The 17,272-nt window shown below is 37.7% G+C and overlaps 1 protein-coding gene across 17 annotated transcripts in view; it reads right to left on the bottom strand.

The window, feature by feature from the left end:
- Nucleotides 1-17,272, bottom strand: part of PDE4D (phosphodiesterase 4D) — a 1,576,413-nt gene that overhangs the window by 15,524 nt on the left and 1,543,617 nt on the right. For 16 of the 17 annotated variants that reach the window (XM_066242823.1, XM_066242815.1, XM_066242799.1 and 13 more), the window contains one exon: nt 403-496. In XM_066242823.1, the coding sequence (XP_066098920.1) occupies nt 403-496 (94 nt within the window). Of the gene's footprint in view, nt 1-402; nt 497-6,847; nt 7,178-17,272 lie in introns of those variants that run through there. The other variant, XM_066242916.1, reaches the window with a different exon arrangement.

Raw genomic sequence — 17,272 nt, 5'->3', positions numbered from 1 at the left:
CTGTGAGCAGAAACCATTTCCAATTTATCAAATACCTAGTGCCTCACAATGTCTGGCACTTAACAAGAATTTGGTGAATGAACATGTAGATCTCCTTAAAAAATACATTTTACAATTTAGCACGTACTTTGGAAAAAACTGGCAATATTTAACTTTAATTCAGAAAAATCCCTTAAGTTCTGCATAATACTAAAAGATAAAAAAAATATCCTTTGTCACTTTAGGTTCTAAAGCTTAGAGGCTCAAATGATTAATATTAAAGAATGAAAATAAATTAATATTTTCATTAATTTATTACACTTGTTTGATTTCCAAAATCAGCTGATGCCCTAATCCACCTCCCAAAACAAACAAACAGCTCAAAAGAAAATTTAAAAATTGCACTTCAATTGCTGTTCTCACCTAAGAATGTGTTTGATATATACTCCGACACCTGATTTCCAGACCGACTCATTTCAGAGAGATGGGTGAGCTCCCGATTAAGCATCCTTTTAAACTGAAAAACAGAAAAATAAAATAATAGAAGATAAAAATTTAAGTGAAAGAACATATGTTAAGACAGATAATATGCCCAGAGAATTTTTAAATTGTTTTAACACTTTAGATCAGTGCTATATGAAGGAACTTATTGCAGTGATAGAAAAATTCTATAACCTGTGCTGTCCATTTCAGTGACCATTAGCTACTGTGGTAATGGTATTAAGCATTTAAAATGTGGCTAGAGCAAAAAAGGAGCTGAGATTTGAATTTTATTTAATTTTAATTTAAACAGTGATATGTGGCTAAGGGCTACCATATTAAACAGAACAGATTTAGATACTCAGGACATTAAGGGGAGGAAAGGGCATTAAAAATAAGGTGTTATTAGTATTTAGAGAAGAAATAAATCTTAATTTATAGGTGTACAAAAGGCTGCCACACAATAAAAGATGGTACATATTTTTAATCAATTTGTCATGATAAGAAATGAATATGTGTTGGGTCAGAGGTTAACATATACTCTTTTACCCCTAAGCAAAACCGAACATACTTGAGTACTCTTCCAGAGTTATGGAGAAATAATGTATTTGAATAGATACTATATAATGTTCCCTTTCTAAAGTTTTTTTTCCAAGTAAGGAGTATAATAAAATATTGGTTCTCAGCATTGCCACAACTGACCAGTCTGTTTCCCTAAGTTACATTATTACACAAGTCAATTTTCAAAACTCAATTGCTTCCCAGTGTTTTTTTACTGATGCCATGGTGCCTATTCTATCCAAAGAAACCCTGGAATTTACCTACCACCACCACATAGCATTAAAAACCAGAATTCTCAGAGATGTTATGCTTTCCCATGCATCAACTGCTTCTTCATGTCTTCCTTTGACTCCCCAAAATGCCTAAAAAGGCCTTTTACTATACCTTAATATTCCTCTTAACATATAAAAATTGTATATGTATTTTCTCTATATATAGTAACTATACTATTAGCTACTTGATCCAAAAATGTCACATTTTATTCTAATATTTAGTTGCCTTTAAAATTCTGAATTTCACCATAAACGACCATTTATGTCTAGGGGAAAGACAATAGTGAGCTTATCATTTAGTAATGTTTAAAATATAATTTGAATTCAATAATTATTCAATCTATTAGAATTAAAAAGAACATCTTACTTTTTTGTATAATAATTTACACCAGAGGTTCTTACTCAAGATAATTTGGTAAATTAATTCCAAAGACAATCTTACTGACCATCTAGATTAGGCATAAGAATTTATTACCACCAAGCACTGAGGAAGATCAATAAAAATATTTCAGTCGTCTATTGGATACAAGAAATGCTCATTAGTGTTATTCTGCAGCCAAAACTGAAGAACTGGACATACCAATACAAATTCTTCTGGTTGTTAATTTACAGGGACAGGGAGCTTATTCTCAAACTCAGAAATACAAAGTTCACTATCTTTATTCATGCATATTTTTGATAACTTGTTTCTATGCATAAATTGCAACGGTGATAAATCTGGAAAACTATGTAGAAAAAAATTAGAAATCATGTATATCTCCTGCTGCTCAGAGATAACCATACAAAATTAGCTGTATTTCTTCATATATATATATGTATTGATATATATGCATTATATATATATTTATTGGGTTTTTTTTTTCATTTTTCTGAAGCTGGAAATAGGGAGAGACAGTCAGATAGACTCCCACATGCGCCCGACCGGGATCCACCCGGCACGCCCACCAGGGGCGACGCTCAGCCCACCAGGGGGTGGGGCTCTGCCCATCCTGGGCATCGCCATGTTGCAACCAGAGCCACTCTAGCGCCTGAGGCAGAGGCCACAGAGCCATCCCCAGCGCCCGGGGCCATCTTTGCTCCAATGGAGCCTTGGCTGTGGGAGGGGAAGAGAGAGACAGAGAGGAAGAAGAGAGGGAGGGGTGGAGAAGCAGATGGGCGCTTCTCCTGTGTGCCCTGGCCGGGAATCGAACCTGGGTCCTCCGCACGCTAGGGTATTTATTGGTATTTTATCGAAGTTAGAAGTGGGGAGACAGTCAGACAGACTCTTGGATGCGCCCGACCGGGATCCATCCAGCATGCCCGCCAGGGGGTGATGCTTTGCCCATCTGGGGCATCGCTCCGTTGCGGCCTGAGCCATTCTAGCATCTGAGGCCAAGGTCATGAAGCTGACCTCAGCGCCTCAGGGCCAACTTTGCTCCAGTGGAGCCTTGGCTGCAGGAGGGGAAGAGAAAGACAGAGAGGAAGGAGAGAGGGAGGGGTGGAGAAGCAGATGGGCGCTTCTCCTGTGTGCCCTGGCCAGGAATCGAACCTGGGACTTCCACACCCGGGCCGATGCTCTACTGCTGAGCCAACCGGCCAGGGCCCGTGTGTGTGTGTGTGTGTGTGTGTATTTACATGCATATGAATGTGTATTTTTAAAACTGGCATCATGCAGTATACAAAACATGGATTGCTGCCAATTTTCACTTAGATTTTCATATTATGATTCACCTTGTAAATAATTTTTGGGGCCTTCTAAGAATACTCGTGAAGATATTTACAATAGTGTTCAAAACATTTTCTGTCCATGTGTTATAAAGCAGTATTTTCTTGAGTAAGTTATAGGCCAGGGGTCCCCAAACTATGGCCCGCGGGCCGCATGCGGCCCCCTGAGGCCATTTATCCGGCCCCCACCGCACTTCCGGAAGGGGCACCTCTTTCATTGGTGGTCAGTGAGAGGAGCATAGTTCCCATTGAAATACGGGTCAGTTTGCTGACTTAAATTTACTTGTTCTTTATTTTAAATATTGTATTTGTTCCCATTTTGTTTTTTTACTTTAAAATAAGATATGTGCATTGTGCACAGGGATTTGTTCATAGTTTTTTTTATAGTCCGGCTCTCCAACAGTCTGAGGGACAGTGAACTGGCCCCCTGTGTAAAAAGTTTGGGGACCCCTGTTATAGGCTATCAACTAATTAAATGAGCTAATAGAAACTGTCTTGTATTTAGCCTGGCACATCAGAGGTGCTCATTATTTGAATTCTTTCCGTTTCCCTGAGCCTTTTATAGTGATGCTTGATTTTTATAATTGCAGGACAAATAGATGTAAAATTTTGATATAGTTATGCTCATAAGAAATATATTTCTAAATATAGCTCCCTGCTCATTCCAATAAATAATTTAGGACATTATTCATATAGGAAATGGTCACCATGCTAAAAACAATATGCTGATAATACCATGCACGAGCCTAAAGGTAGGTAAATCCTTGCTGGAGAAATAAAAGTTACTTTCAGAAAAAATCTTTAGGCAAAATATCTTCAAAAGAGTCTGCTAAACATTTAAACATATATTTAATAAAATATCTCTGTGACCTGGAAATGTCTGTGCTATGAGCTAACAGTTGCTACGAGGAACTGCCTGGTCACGACCAAGTCATTTTTATAAGCTGGGTGATAGGCAAGGCATTCAGCCACTCCTGGCCTCTCCACAGTCTGCACAGGAACTATACTGTCCACCTGCCCTCCAGGCATTTCTTCCAATGTAACTCAATGTGAGCTTTGGCAGGAAGGAGGGGAGCATAAGAGAAATTAGACTGGGACCCAGCTACAGAACTACCTTCTAACTTGTAAGCCATCTGGTATGAGGAATATGTGGCCATATGCTAAAGCAGAAAAACTTCACGGTACCTGCAGATTCCCTACACAAATTACTGCACTTATCTGGAAGCATATAAAGAACGAAGTATGATTTTCCTGGTACTTTGCTTATATAAGTTATCAATATAGCCAGTTAGTACACACAACCAAGGCAAAAAAGGCCAGATTGATGAATTACAGATTGCACAATCCACTGATTATTTTTGCATCATATATATGCCCAGACTACTCTTCTGCCTTCATCCAAAACCCAAAAGCATGGGGTAGAGAAGTCCTTCAGTGCACACCTATCTCCCTACCAAGGCTAGTGAAGTGCTCCGTCCAAGGAAGTCAACATTTTCTTTTCATTAGAAGAGGAAATATTTTAAGCAGTTCTCTTTCTTTCCAAGGGAAAAGGTAGGGAGATCTCCCAAAGACAATCTTTAAAGAATAAAGTATGTTATAACAGAAGGGCATTTTCTAAAAGGAATGAAAAGCACCTCCCTTTTTTTGCTATTGATATAAAACTTTGAGTATAGGGAAGCTAAAATAATAGGCACAAAAATTACCATCAGTGGCATCTGGTATTACAACCTGTTTCTGGAGCGTACAGCTCAATAAAGAACAATACATGATTCAACAAGCCTTTTTAAATGCAAGCGGAATTTCTTTCACTTTAAGATTGCTGTGTATTATTTATTAGGATAACTATATAAAATTACTATGAAGAGGAAAGTGATGAGAAAAGGTAATGAAAGCTATTTTTCCTAGAATACTGCTATGTTTTAAGTTACAGATTTAGAAGCGATAACACATAGAACTGCTTTTCAAAAGAACTGGGTGCAAAATGCAAAACAATTTAATTGAGCTTTTAGAGATTTTAAAAAGTGACCTCTAAATATTTTCTGATGACGACTTTTCCTGACTGTTTTTTATCTAAATAGTCTGCAATAATATATAGAATCATTGTTGCAGACAAGAGGAAATATTTTTAAGTTCAGGCTTTCAAGCCCTTTGTTCTCACTGTGCATCAGAATGTCTGGGCAGCCTTGAGAGCACAAAGGAGAGGGAAAATGCAGTTGGACTGAATACTGTATTGTGCTTCTTAAACACCGGATCCTCAGCTTACATTCTATAGTTAAGACTGTTGAAGAAGAAAAATAAAACAATAAAACATTTAAAGTATGCTTAAATTGAATCCCTTTATTTCTGCATTCATGGCAATTTGTTACTGGGCATGTTACATATTCTCCTAAATAATTAGAAAGGTGGTAAAGGTCAAACATTAAGAAAATGCTTGTTTTCTCCCCATAGTATTCTGTTAAAAATCACTTAAATGTGATGCACTGGGATCCACTACAAGTTGGTAGATTAGATATCAGCATTAAAAGCTAAACTAATCTGCTGTACAATAATAAATTCTTTCACTCCTATAAGACTCAATATATTTATATTTGTCCTTAACTGTTTTTAGCAATATAATACTAAAAACACAAAAAAGCTGCCCAACAAAAATTTGCCTCAAAAAGATTAGCACTAAAATTCTACACTGAGCTTCTTAGAGGGTTCATAATCATAATACAAATGTGAAGTCCTTCAAAAATGTATCAAATATGAACTGTCTAAAAGCTAAGAGATGAAGTCTAGGAGGACTAGGAGGACTTTCTTTATTATCTTCTATACCTCTTTGTATTAATAAAAAAATTTAAGCTGAGAAATGTCTAGCAAAATTTAAGCAAAAATCTGCATTAAAAACAACACACTGAACAATTCATAGATTAAAAGGTAGATGAAGAATCGTAACTACTAGGACATCTAAAACTGAAATAAGTTTTGTCAGAATGCAGGTAAACCTCATAGCTCAGAGTAAAATTTTCTTTAAAAGCAAACAAACAAATGGACTATTTCAAGCTGGTTCCTTAATGAAAAAAGATTCTTAAATATATAATGTATTGTGATACTACTCAAACATTCAGGAATAAATGTCTATTTCTGAAGTGATGCTTTGTTTAAGGACTGAAAAAGGTTTTTCCACCTTCTGCTTCTATTACAGAGATCATCATGCTAGCATTACCAAAGGGCATGCAAAAAGCCTGCTAAGCAGGAATATAATTTTATTAAATTCAATATATTCATTCAGTTCTTGAGATTAACAAAAGCAGCAGTATCATATAACAAAATTTCTCCAAGTTTTATAAGTAGATAATCAAGTTTTCATTTTAATAATATCACACTTAAAAAAGTCAAGTAATGTAAATTTTTAATGTCATCAAGAGCTTTACATCCAAATGTGAAAAAGCATACTCTTCATCAGGTTAAACTAGTGCAAATTTTTAGAGCAAGCCATAAATTAATTTTTATAAACTTTGCTACAAACTAACTGGAACCCATATGCCAGTATAAGTAATTTTGCTCACTAACTTATTTCCAATGGATTTATTTAATTACCTTGATATTTACAAGCATAACTCAAATCCACACAACATGACAGAGAACCACCGCACATTAAAAAGAGAGATTAGCATGCAAATGACAACTAATAAAGTTACACAATTTCTCCTTATCTTGACCACTAAAATACATATTTCTTTCTGTAGTCATGTCTAAGGAAAAAAGTAAAAGATTGCTTAGAGAGCTTAACTCCTTCGTAATTTATTACAACTATCAGTTATGTAATCAGAGTAATCAGGAGTTTACAAAGGTTGAACAAACCTTACCTTTATGTAGCCCCAAGACACTGACAGTAAATAATTTGCCTCAGGCATTTTTGATTGCTTATATAGAGACAATAAGTTCTAAAATCTGTGTATCTTCAAAACCTTGATAGTGTAACAATCTCCACAAGCCTCAGAATGTGTGGGTTTTTAAAGATAATTGGGAATTAAGCATATATAAGAAAGCCTTCCATTAGATCCCATCCGACATCCAGTCGTCTTCCCATTGAACAAATGCCATTTGTAAAACTGCAGAATGGAACAGAAGTCAACAACTATTCTGAATAAAGAAAATTCATGTGATAAAGAAATATCTAAAGATCTAATAAGAGTCTGCATCTTTCTCTCCCTGAGCTCCAGGGATTAATGAATAATGTATGCCAATATGCCTAGCTGCAATAAAGAGGAGTTCTGTCAAAAGCTACCAAATAAGGAACTGCAGGGAAGCTGGGAAGACTGACAAGAAAGTCCTCCCATAAAACTCCAACTATGAACCAATTGCATGCCACCTCTGAATCTATCAGGTCAGGAGGCGTGGACTAAGCCCAGGCTGCTCTGTGATTGGTTGGCAAGGGTAAACCTCCGAGGAGATTTTCCTCCTCACCTCGGGTAAATGCAGTTTAATAATGGTATGTCTACAGCTGAGGCTGCCCTATGAAAAGATAAATGGGGTTTCCCTCTCTCAGTGATGGAAACAAGCATAAAACACTTCAAAACTCATAGTTCATCCTTAAATAAAGATTACCAATATTTTTTGAGTCATTTTTATAAATTTTAATATTCTCTGACTTCTCTTTCTTCAAAATAAAAGCTGCTCTGAAAATGGCAATCAGGCATTTTAATTGTTTCTCTCTCTCAGCTCCAGAACAAGACAAGTGACTTTCCTGGTGACACATATGTAACCAAAGTTCTTCCATTCAACATAAAAGCACATGCTGACTATAAAATACAGTTATCATCCAGGATTCACAAATGGAAGGACATGTCTCCTCACTGCTGTGGCACTGCGGTGGCACTGCTGTGCTCAGCTCATTTTCTTACTTTGTGTAACCTAGCATAGGCTTTTATGTTACTAACTTCCTATGAAGAGGGGATTTAAAAATTAGATTATCTGTTCATGCCTCTTCTACTGGGCTAGTCTAAAAATATCTAAAAAGAATTTGATGAAAGTTCTACTAAGAACACAGACTCTGACTTCAGGTCCTTCAGTGCATAATCCTCAACAAATAATCTCACCTCTTAGTGTGCCAGTTTCCTCATTCGTAAAATTGGTTACTGTGGTAGTTAATCTCCAAAGATGCCTCCTAATGAGCAACACTACCTTACTTCACATCTGCGCTGGCCTGTGTAACCAACAGTGACGCTGGGGTCTGCCATAAGAAGTCTGTGGCTTTCACCTTGGGCTTTTTCAATGCGCTGTTGGGATCCCTGAGAAAGTCTGACTATTCTAAGACTGCCATGCTATGAGGAAGTCCAGGCTAAAGTTATGAAGAGGCTGCTGGACACACAGAGAGAGATGGGGTGGGGAGAAGAGGCAGGGAAGAAGGGGGAAGGGAGGAAGGGAGGAAAAACATACATTTACAAAGTAGATGTGCTCTAGACTCCGGTAATTGTAAGTAAATTTTTCACCTACATGAATGGTTGTTGGGACATGGATCAATCCTCCCTGATAAGGACTACCCCATGTATTCCAGGACTTTTATAAAGGCTCCCATGCTTCTTCTGCTCTTAAAATTCCAGGAGTACTCCCCAATAAGTGTATCCTAACATTTCTTGAATGCCCCCAGTGTTAAGGATCACTGTTCCAGATGCCTCAAGTGCCTTGAACTGTGACTCCTAAATCAGGGTGGAAGATACTAGAGGGCGCTCGAGGCAAGAAAGATAGCTTATTCTTTCTTTATATTTCTTAAAGAAGTTAGTGAATCACAGGCATAAAAAGATTCAACTGTAAATCTCTAATCTGCTGCAGTAAGGGAGATTACTATGAGGATGATAACAAGAAACCTTTTTTAAAAGCTCTGACCCAAATTAAAATTCATTTCATTTTTCCCATCATGAGACAGACTAGAAGCTCCTTCCATGGCCATGGTAGGAACAGCCTGCACAAGAATCTAGACAACCCAGAAGAGAAATATGGATGGGGACAGAGAGATACAACTCTTACTGTCAGACTTGGCTTTCTGAAAATTTTGATGAGAACACTGTAATAGGTGTGTTACAACATTTATAACATATTAAGCACCTATTATGCACCAAGAGCTTTATGTATCTTATCTCTAATCTTTGCAACATTGGGTATGATAGACATTATCCCTGCTTTCAGGAGAAAAGACGGGCACTCTTAAAGAGTCGATAATTTGCCCCGGATGTGACAGGGCTGCGGGGCAAATCCAGGCTTCTTTTAGTCTTTGCTCTTCGTGGTGCATGTAAAGCTCTTCATATAATTAGGCTGATGCAAACTCTATAATAAATGGCATGAATTTAGGAGTGGATTCATTTATTCTTAATCCTGTGCTGACTTCACAGTGTCTTGAATTCAAGAACCTCTGCTACTATCAGTGTGGTCAGATTTCTGGACCGTGTGAGTCTTACTAATTAGTCAAGAAACTGGTACCCAGTCACAGGCAGCCTTACCTGAGTGTTAGAACTGCTGATGTGTGGGAGTGTTATGTGAGCAAGACACAGACGCCCTCGCACACAGGCAGAAGTCAGATTTCCTGACTGGTGACCTGCTGCTCTCAAACAGGCAGATGGTTTTACATACAAATGTGTGTGCATATGCTGAAACAGGATAAACATTTTCCTTTGGCATTTAGTCTCTTTTCATGACTTTTTCTAATAATACTCCCCAGAATCTCTGATGCCACCCCTCTTTCAGTCTTCATTTTAACTGATACCTCAAGCATCACCAAGCTTTCTGGACTATTCTGGTGTATTTCAGGATATTTAAGATTCTGCTGATGGAGCTGAGTCATTGATATATTAACACACACTGGCATCACTGACTTTGTAATAGAGGTCAAGAGAGATAACACACATTTTTGAATAAGAAAAAAGAAAAACAAAGCAACTATGAGGAAACTGAGGCTGAGAAGGTTAAGTGTATCTCCCAAGGACACAAAGCCTAGTGGCAGAGTGTATTTGAATCCAGGCTGTCTGGCTTCAGAATACTCTACACCAGTGGTAGTCAACCTGGTCCCTACTGCCCACTAGTAGGCGTTCCAGCTTTCATGGTGGGTGGTAGCGGAGCAATCAAAGTATAAATAAAAAGATAGATTTAACTATAGTAAGTTGTTTTATACAGATTTATTCTACCAAACTTAGCGAAAATCTGACATAAAGTACTTGGTAAGTAATTATTATTATATGCTTTAACTTGTGTAACTCTGCCTTATAAATTTTATAAAGTTACTTCCCTACTTTATAAATCACCATTACTGTGGAACTGGTGGGCGGTTAGAAAATTTTATTACTAACAGAGATACAAAAGTGGGCGGTAGGTATAAAAAGGTTGACTACCCCTGCTCTACACTGTCAGAAAAATGTTTCAGGCATTAATCTATATTTAGCCTAGAGTCTACAAACAATATGTATGTTAACATAATAAATTCTAAGCTGTGTAAGATATTACTGTGCTTGAAATATTTTAGAAATATTCTTTTAAATAAATGTATTGACTCTTAGATTTCTCCAACTTAAGAGATGTTCCTGGTAACAGCATTGCTTTTGGTAGAACTTATACCTTTGGACAATATTTTATTCTGTAATCAATCTATATTTATTTTACACCTTTCTCCTTAAGACCCAAGTTCTGGGAGTTGTTATTAATCAAGGAGCAAATCTATATAAAGTGGGCTCTCACATATCCAATACTGTTCAGCTTAACACATGAAAATCTAATTGCTATATGCTCCTTGAAGAATTCTGAGGCAAGTTAAACTTCAGATATTAAATACAATAACTAGAGCATACCAGTGTCTTTAAAATCACTGAGTGTTTCTTTTATTTCAACTGTCTCAGAAGTAGTTTGAGAGGCAGACAATAATCTAGGGTTAATTTATAACCTATATTTTAAAAAACAATTTAAAATCTATTTTTACATTATAAAAACTATACTTTCTTTGATTAATGCTAATAGCACAAAAACAACCTTAACTCAAGTAAATCCACTAAATCTGTTTGTGTTTACTGCCCTCTAGTGATAATGGATCTGAATGCAACTTAAGGAATAGCTTTGTCCTGAAGAGTTATTTCAGAAAACAAAATTTATCTTACAAATACTATAGAGATCTGAAATCAAGAGAAACTCCAGGTTGATTTTAGTCATTGGTAACTATGGAAACAAAAGTTACAACCAAAATGTGATGCCATTATATACTTACTAGAATGACTAAAATAAAAAAACCGATACAAAACACTGCCCAGGATGCACGGCAAATAGAACTCTCATACACTGCTGGAAGGAATGCAAAATGGTATAGAAACTTTTTTTTTTTTTTACAGAGACAGAGAGAGAGTCAGAGAGAGGGACAGATAGGGACAGACAGACAGGAATGGAGAGAGATGAGAAGCATCAGTCATTAGTTTTTCGTTGTGGCACCTTAGTTGTTCATTGATTGCTTTCTCATATGTGCCTTGACTGTGGGGGCACAGCAGACCGAGTAACCCCTTGCTCAAGCCAGCGACCTTGGGTGCAAGCTGATGAGCTTTTGCTCAAACCAGATGAGCCCACGCTCAAGCTGGCGACCTCGGGGTCTTGAACCTGGGTCCTCCGCATCCCAGTCCGACACTCTATCCACTGCGCCACTGCCTGGTCAGGCGGTATAGCAACTTTTGAAAACAGTTTGGCATTTTCTTATAAAGTTAAGAAGTATGCTGACTATATGATTCAATAATCCCAAGCCTAGTTATTTACCTAAGAGAAATGAAAATATATATCCATAGAAAAACCTATATACAAATGTTTGTAGCAATTCTATTCATATCAGCTGAAATATGAAAATAGTCCAGATATCAACTGGTGAATGGATAGACAAATTATGATACATTCATAAAATAAAATACGAGAAAATATTAAAGAAAAAAATTACTAATACACGGAACATGTTATTAGTGGAAGAATCTCAAAAACAATATGCAAAGTGAAAGAAGCCATTTACAAAAGGCTATAGATATACTGGATAGGTTCATTCCTGTGACATTCGGGAAAGGCAAAACTATACGGACAACCAATCACTGGTTGGCAGTGTCTGGGAGTAGGGGGAGGGGAATGGGTACAAAGACGCAAGAGAAAACTTTTTGGGTGATGGAAATATTCTATCTCTAGATTCTGGAGGTAGTCATCCAATTGTATACCTTTGTCAACATGCACTCAACTATATCTAAAAAGAGTACATCTTTTTTTTTTTTTTTTCCATTTTTCTGAAGCTGGAAACGGGGAGAGACAGTCAGACTCCCGCATGCGTCCGACCGGGATCCACCCGGCACGCCCACCAGGGGCGACGCTCTGCCCACCAGGGGGCGATGCTCTGCCCATCCTGGGCGTCGCCATGTTGCGACCAGAGCCACTCTAGCACCTGAGGTAGAGGCCACAGAGCCATCCCCAGCGCCCGGGCCATCTTTGCTCCAATGGAGCCTTGGCTGCGGGAGGGGAAGAGAGAGACAGAGAGGAAAGCGCGGCGGAGGGGTGGAGAAGCAAATGGGCGCTTCTCCTGTGTGCCCTGGCCGGGAATCGAACCCGGGTCCTCCGCACGCTAGGCCGACGCTCTACCGCTGAGCCAACCGGCCAGGGCTAAAAAGAGTACATCTTAACCATATGTAAATTATACCTCAAGATCTGACTTTAAAAATGTTATCAAATTATTTGAATTCCAAATATGCTTAACCATGCCTAAGAGAAATGAAAAACAAAAATTTCAAGAATAGTTACATATGGTAATATAACATTTTTCCCCTTTCAAAGAGCTACACCATTATATCCTAGGTAAATAGGCATATGTTTGTCTAAAGACCATGTTAACTTATAATAATATAATTTATGGTAAGTTCCTAATTATTCAAAACCTTTAGGCAATTTAATAAACTATTCTCACAGCTATTGATATCATATTTATTTTAATTGTTTGGAATAGAAAATTCCCTAAAATATTTTATATATTTTCCTGTTTTCTTAAACAAATAAGCTGATATGTATTTAATTTTTTAATGGTGATTTTGGGCCACATTTACTCACTCATCACTGAATAGTCAACAAGTATTTATTTTATTATATGTTCATTCTATGCCAAGAACTTTGCCAGCTCTTAGAAATTAAAAAACAACAAAACAATCCAGTAAAGTTAGTAGAGTTGCTTAGAGAAAACTGAACAGTTTCAACTGATGTATTCATTTTTGAATTCTTCTTTCATATTTTTTAGGTTTTATTTATTTATTTATTATAATTTTTTTTAAGTCCTTGGTTGTCAGCCCTTCTTATTATCAGTAGAAATCAGCCTCCATATAGTCAATAGAGCATACATGTCTCCCTTACTATCACACTGGATTTTGTCTAAGGCAGCATTTCCCAGAATTTGCTTTAAAAAAGAGTAGTTCCATTTTCTTTTAAAAAATTTATTTTATTTTTTTAGATTTTTTAAAGATTTATTCATTTTAGAGAGAGAGAGAAGGGGGGATGAGCAGGAAGCATCAATTCCCATATGTACCTTGACCAGGCAAGTCCAGGGTTTTGAACCAGTGACCTCAGTGTTTCAGGTTGACACTTTATCCACTGTGCCACCACATGTCAGGCAGTAGTTCCATTCTCAAAGAGGACATCCAGTTTCAAATAAACTTGACACAGTGCTAACCTTCTTGGATATTGTGTACCAAGAACAGTAATAAATAACCTTTGTAATTTTGTCTAACCTAGCATTTTTCAAACTTATTTTACTACCTAACTCTTTGCTCTGTTTACATTTATTAACAAGCAAGAATAAAAATACTAAGGGTTTCATTGAAAACCCCTGTGTAAAGTAATGAGTTTTAAATATCAGATAATTTTTTTTAGAATGCTTATTTACTTATTCACTCAACAAAATATTAAACAACTACCATGTGTCAGCATGGGCGTCACAGTAATGAACAAGACAGATGAGCTTCCTGCTCATATAAACCTTGGACTCTTGAGACAAAAAGGTAAAAAATAAGCCCTAGACAAAAGAGTGACAAACATGCTGAATAAAACAAAGGGGGTACCATGATACTATGATGGTGGACTATGAACTAGGACAAGCTGCATTGAGAAGGTAATACCTGAGATGAGACCCTAATGGGCTAGAAAGAACCAACCAGAAGATCTGGGGTGGAGCTTCTAAACGAGGGCTGAATGGACACAGCCAGCATGGGGGAATAAGTATTACAAGATGAGATCAGAGAAGTAGGTCAAGATAAGTCAAGGTCAAGATCATGTGGGTCCTTGGAAGCTTTCCAGAGGGTGCGGAATACCACTGGCAAGTTCTGAGTAGGGAATAATATGATATAATTTACATTTTAAAAAGTTGTCTCTGAAGAGCATGGTTTGTAGAGGGGCAAGAGCAGATAGAAGAGGAGAGGAAACACTTAAAAGCTAACTACTTGAACTGAATGCTGCCAGTAAAGAGAGGAAAAGAATCAACTCCTCTTAGACGTCTGAGTAGAATGGGTATCTGGGCCATTTGCCGAGACGAAGAAAGTTGGGAGAAGTACAGATCTGAAGGAGGATGAAAAAGGAAAAGAAGAGTCCTATAAATTAATGCAATAACATTTAAAATAAATGAAGTTTTAGAAAAACCTGTTGAGGAATATTTTGCAGTCCCCCTTCACTACACACACACACACACACACTCTCTCTCTCTCTCTTACTTCTTCCTAGAGTTCTGAATACAGTAAGCTGCCAGGTAGTGAAGTTTGAAATACAGTTACTTTAAAAAATTTCAAATCCTCTAATGAAATTAGATTCTGATAGAATACTTTCATTAAATTCTTTTAAGTTGTTTTAAGAATAGCCCTCACAAAGAAAACTAGATAGAAGGTGACAGAGGACAATCTGACTTTGGGTGATGGGTATGCAACATAAGTGAACGACAAGATAACCTGGAGTTGTTATCTTTGAATATATGTATCCTGATTTATTGATGTCGCCCCATTAAAAATAAAATTATTAAAAAAAAAAAAGAATAGCCCAACAGAAGGGGCAGTAACAAGTAATCTATTTTTTTAATCTCCTCTTCAGAGCAAATTAGTAATATAAGAGCCTAACCAAAGTTATATACAGCATAACCAAAATTAGAATCTAGCACTCAAGTTGGCAATATTTTTATTAAGGTACTAAAAGCAATCAGAAACAATTAAAAATGATGAAATAATGGAATTTCCCCCCATTTGCAACAGTGACAGAATAGCAGAGTATTAGAATCCTGAGAAGTACCATGGTATAAAGCAGGGGTCCCCAAACTTTTTACACAGGGGGCCAGTTCACTGTCCCTCAGACAGTTGGAGGGCCGCCACATACAGTGCTCCTCTCACTGACCACCAATGAAAGAGGTGCTCCTTCCGGAAGTACAGCGGGGCTGGATAAATGGCCTCAGGGGGCTGCATACAGTCCGGCCCGTGGGCCATAGTTTGGGGACGCCTGGTAGAGCATAGGTTTCTCTAATTGGCTTTACTAGAGTTCAAACCTTGGCTCTATCTCTTATGAGCACAATATATAGCAAATTCTTGGGTCTTTGAGTTATGTAGAAAGAGTTAAATTTAATGAATGTAATCTAGCACAGTATTAAGCAAACACCAAGAACCCAATAAACTATATTATGACCACAAATAATGAAACTTGTCATAAGAAAAACAATCTGCTTAAAACAGCTGCATTAGGATTCATACAATATCCACCCAATAGTTTATGCAATCAATGATATGCCTGCAAAATATTAGAATTGTTAATACCAGCTGAAAATGCTTATGGAGTTATCAAATAAATAGGGACAATTTCCTCAGAAAGCACTGACCTGACAGATGTAGAGATGTCTCTGTAGGCTTCAGGATCAAATTCCAATCTCCAAAGGAAAATTTACGTACAACCCTACAGGTGACTTGGGACCAAGGAGATCAAGCCTAGTACCAATGAGTATATGATGATGGTTTTTTTTTGTTTTTTGTTTTTTTTTACAGAAATAGATAGAGTCAGAGAGAGGGATAGACAGACAGGAACGGAGAGATGAGAAGCATCAATCATTAGTTTTTCATTGCACATTGCAATACCTTAGTTGTTCATTGATTGCTTTCTCATATGTGCCTTGACCGTGGGACTACAGCAGACCGAGTAACCCCTTGCTCGAGCCAGCGACCTTGGGTCCAAGCTTTTGCTCAAACCAGATGAGCCCGTGCTCAAGCTGGCGACCTCAGGGTCTCAAACCTGGGTCCTTCCACATCCCAGTCCAACGCTCTATCCACTGCGCCACCGCCTGGTCAGGCATGATGATTCTTTCAATCAGCAACCATTAATTAGCACCAAGTATGTGTTAGCTACTGTTTCAGGTACTTCAGTCAGCAAATCGTGCACTCTGAAGAAGCTTACATGTTAGTGTGGGACGCAAGGTAAACAAGCAAGTGCAGGAGCCACCGCACCTTTTATGTGCCTCCCTGTGCTGCAGAGGCTGGACAATGAAAAACTCCAGATCCCAGATGCCCTTGCAGCTATGCTTTCAGATGTGATATGATTTCTTCTAAGCAGATGAACCACTGCCACCTCCCACTAGTTAAACAGCTATCAATTTAATTATTGTTTCCTTTTAGAAAATCTGCCTCTTCTCTCTGGCTTTGTTGAGATCTATGTGTCTGTGGTTTCTCTAGGACAGGGGTCCCCAAACTATGGCCCGTGGGCCGCATACAGCCCTGAGGCCATTTATCCAGCCCCCGCCGCACTTCCGGAAGGGGCACCTCTTTCATTGGTGGTCCATGAGAGGAGCACATTGACCATCTCATTAGCCAAAAGCAGGCCCATAAGTTCCCATTGAAATACTGGTCAGTTTGTTGATTTAAATTTACTTGTTCTTTATTTTAAATATTGTATTTGTTCCCGTTTTGTTGTTTTACTTTAAGATATGTGCAGTGTGCATAGGGATTTGTTCATAGTTTTTTTATAGTCCGGCCTCCAACGGTCTGAGGGACAGTGAAATGACCCCTGTGTAAAAAGTTTGGGATCCCTGCTCTACGATATATTGGAATGTGGGTTTCTTTTTAAAATTGTTCCTGCTTGGGATTCAACTGAAATCCTAGAACATTTCCTTTCCCCATTCTCTCTATTCTCTTCTGGAATTCAAATTAGATGCTGTTGCTATTTTGCTGGGAAAGGAAATCTTGCCATATTTTAGTACACATTATTATCCATAAAATACAGTATAGGGTAGATAATCA

This window comes from Saccopteryx bilineata, chromosome 1, assembly GCF_036850765.1.
Source record: "Saccopteryx bilineata isolate mSacBil1 chromosome 1, mSacBil1_pri_phased_curated, whole genome shotgun sequence".
NCBI lineage: Eukaryota > Metazoa > Chordata > Mammalia > Chiroptera > Emballonuridae > Saccopteryx > Saccopteryx bilineata.
This window is presented reverse-complemented; position numbering and strand designations above follow the sequence as displayed.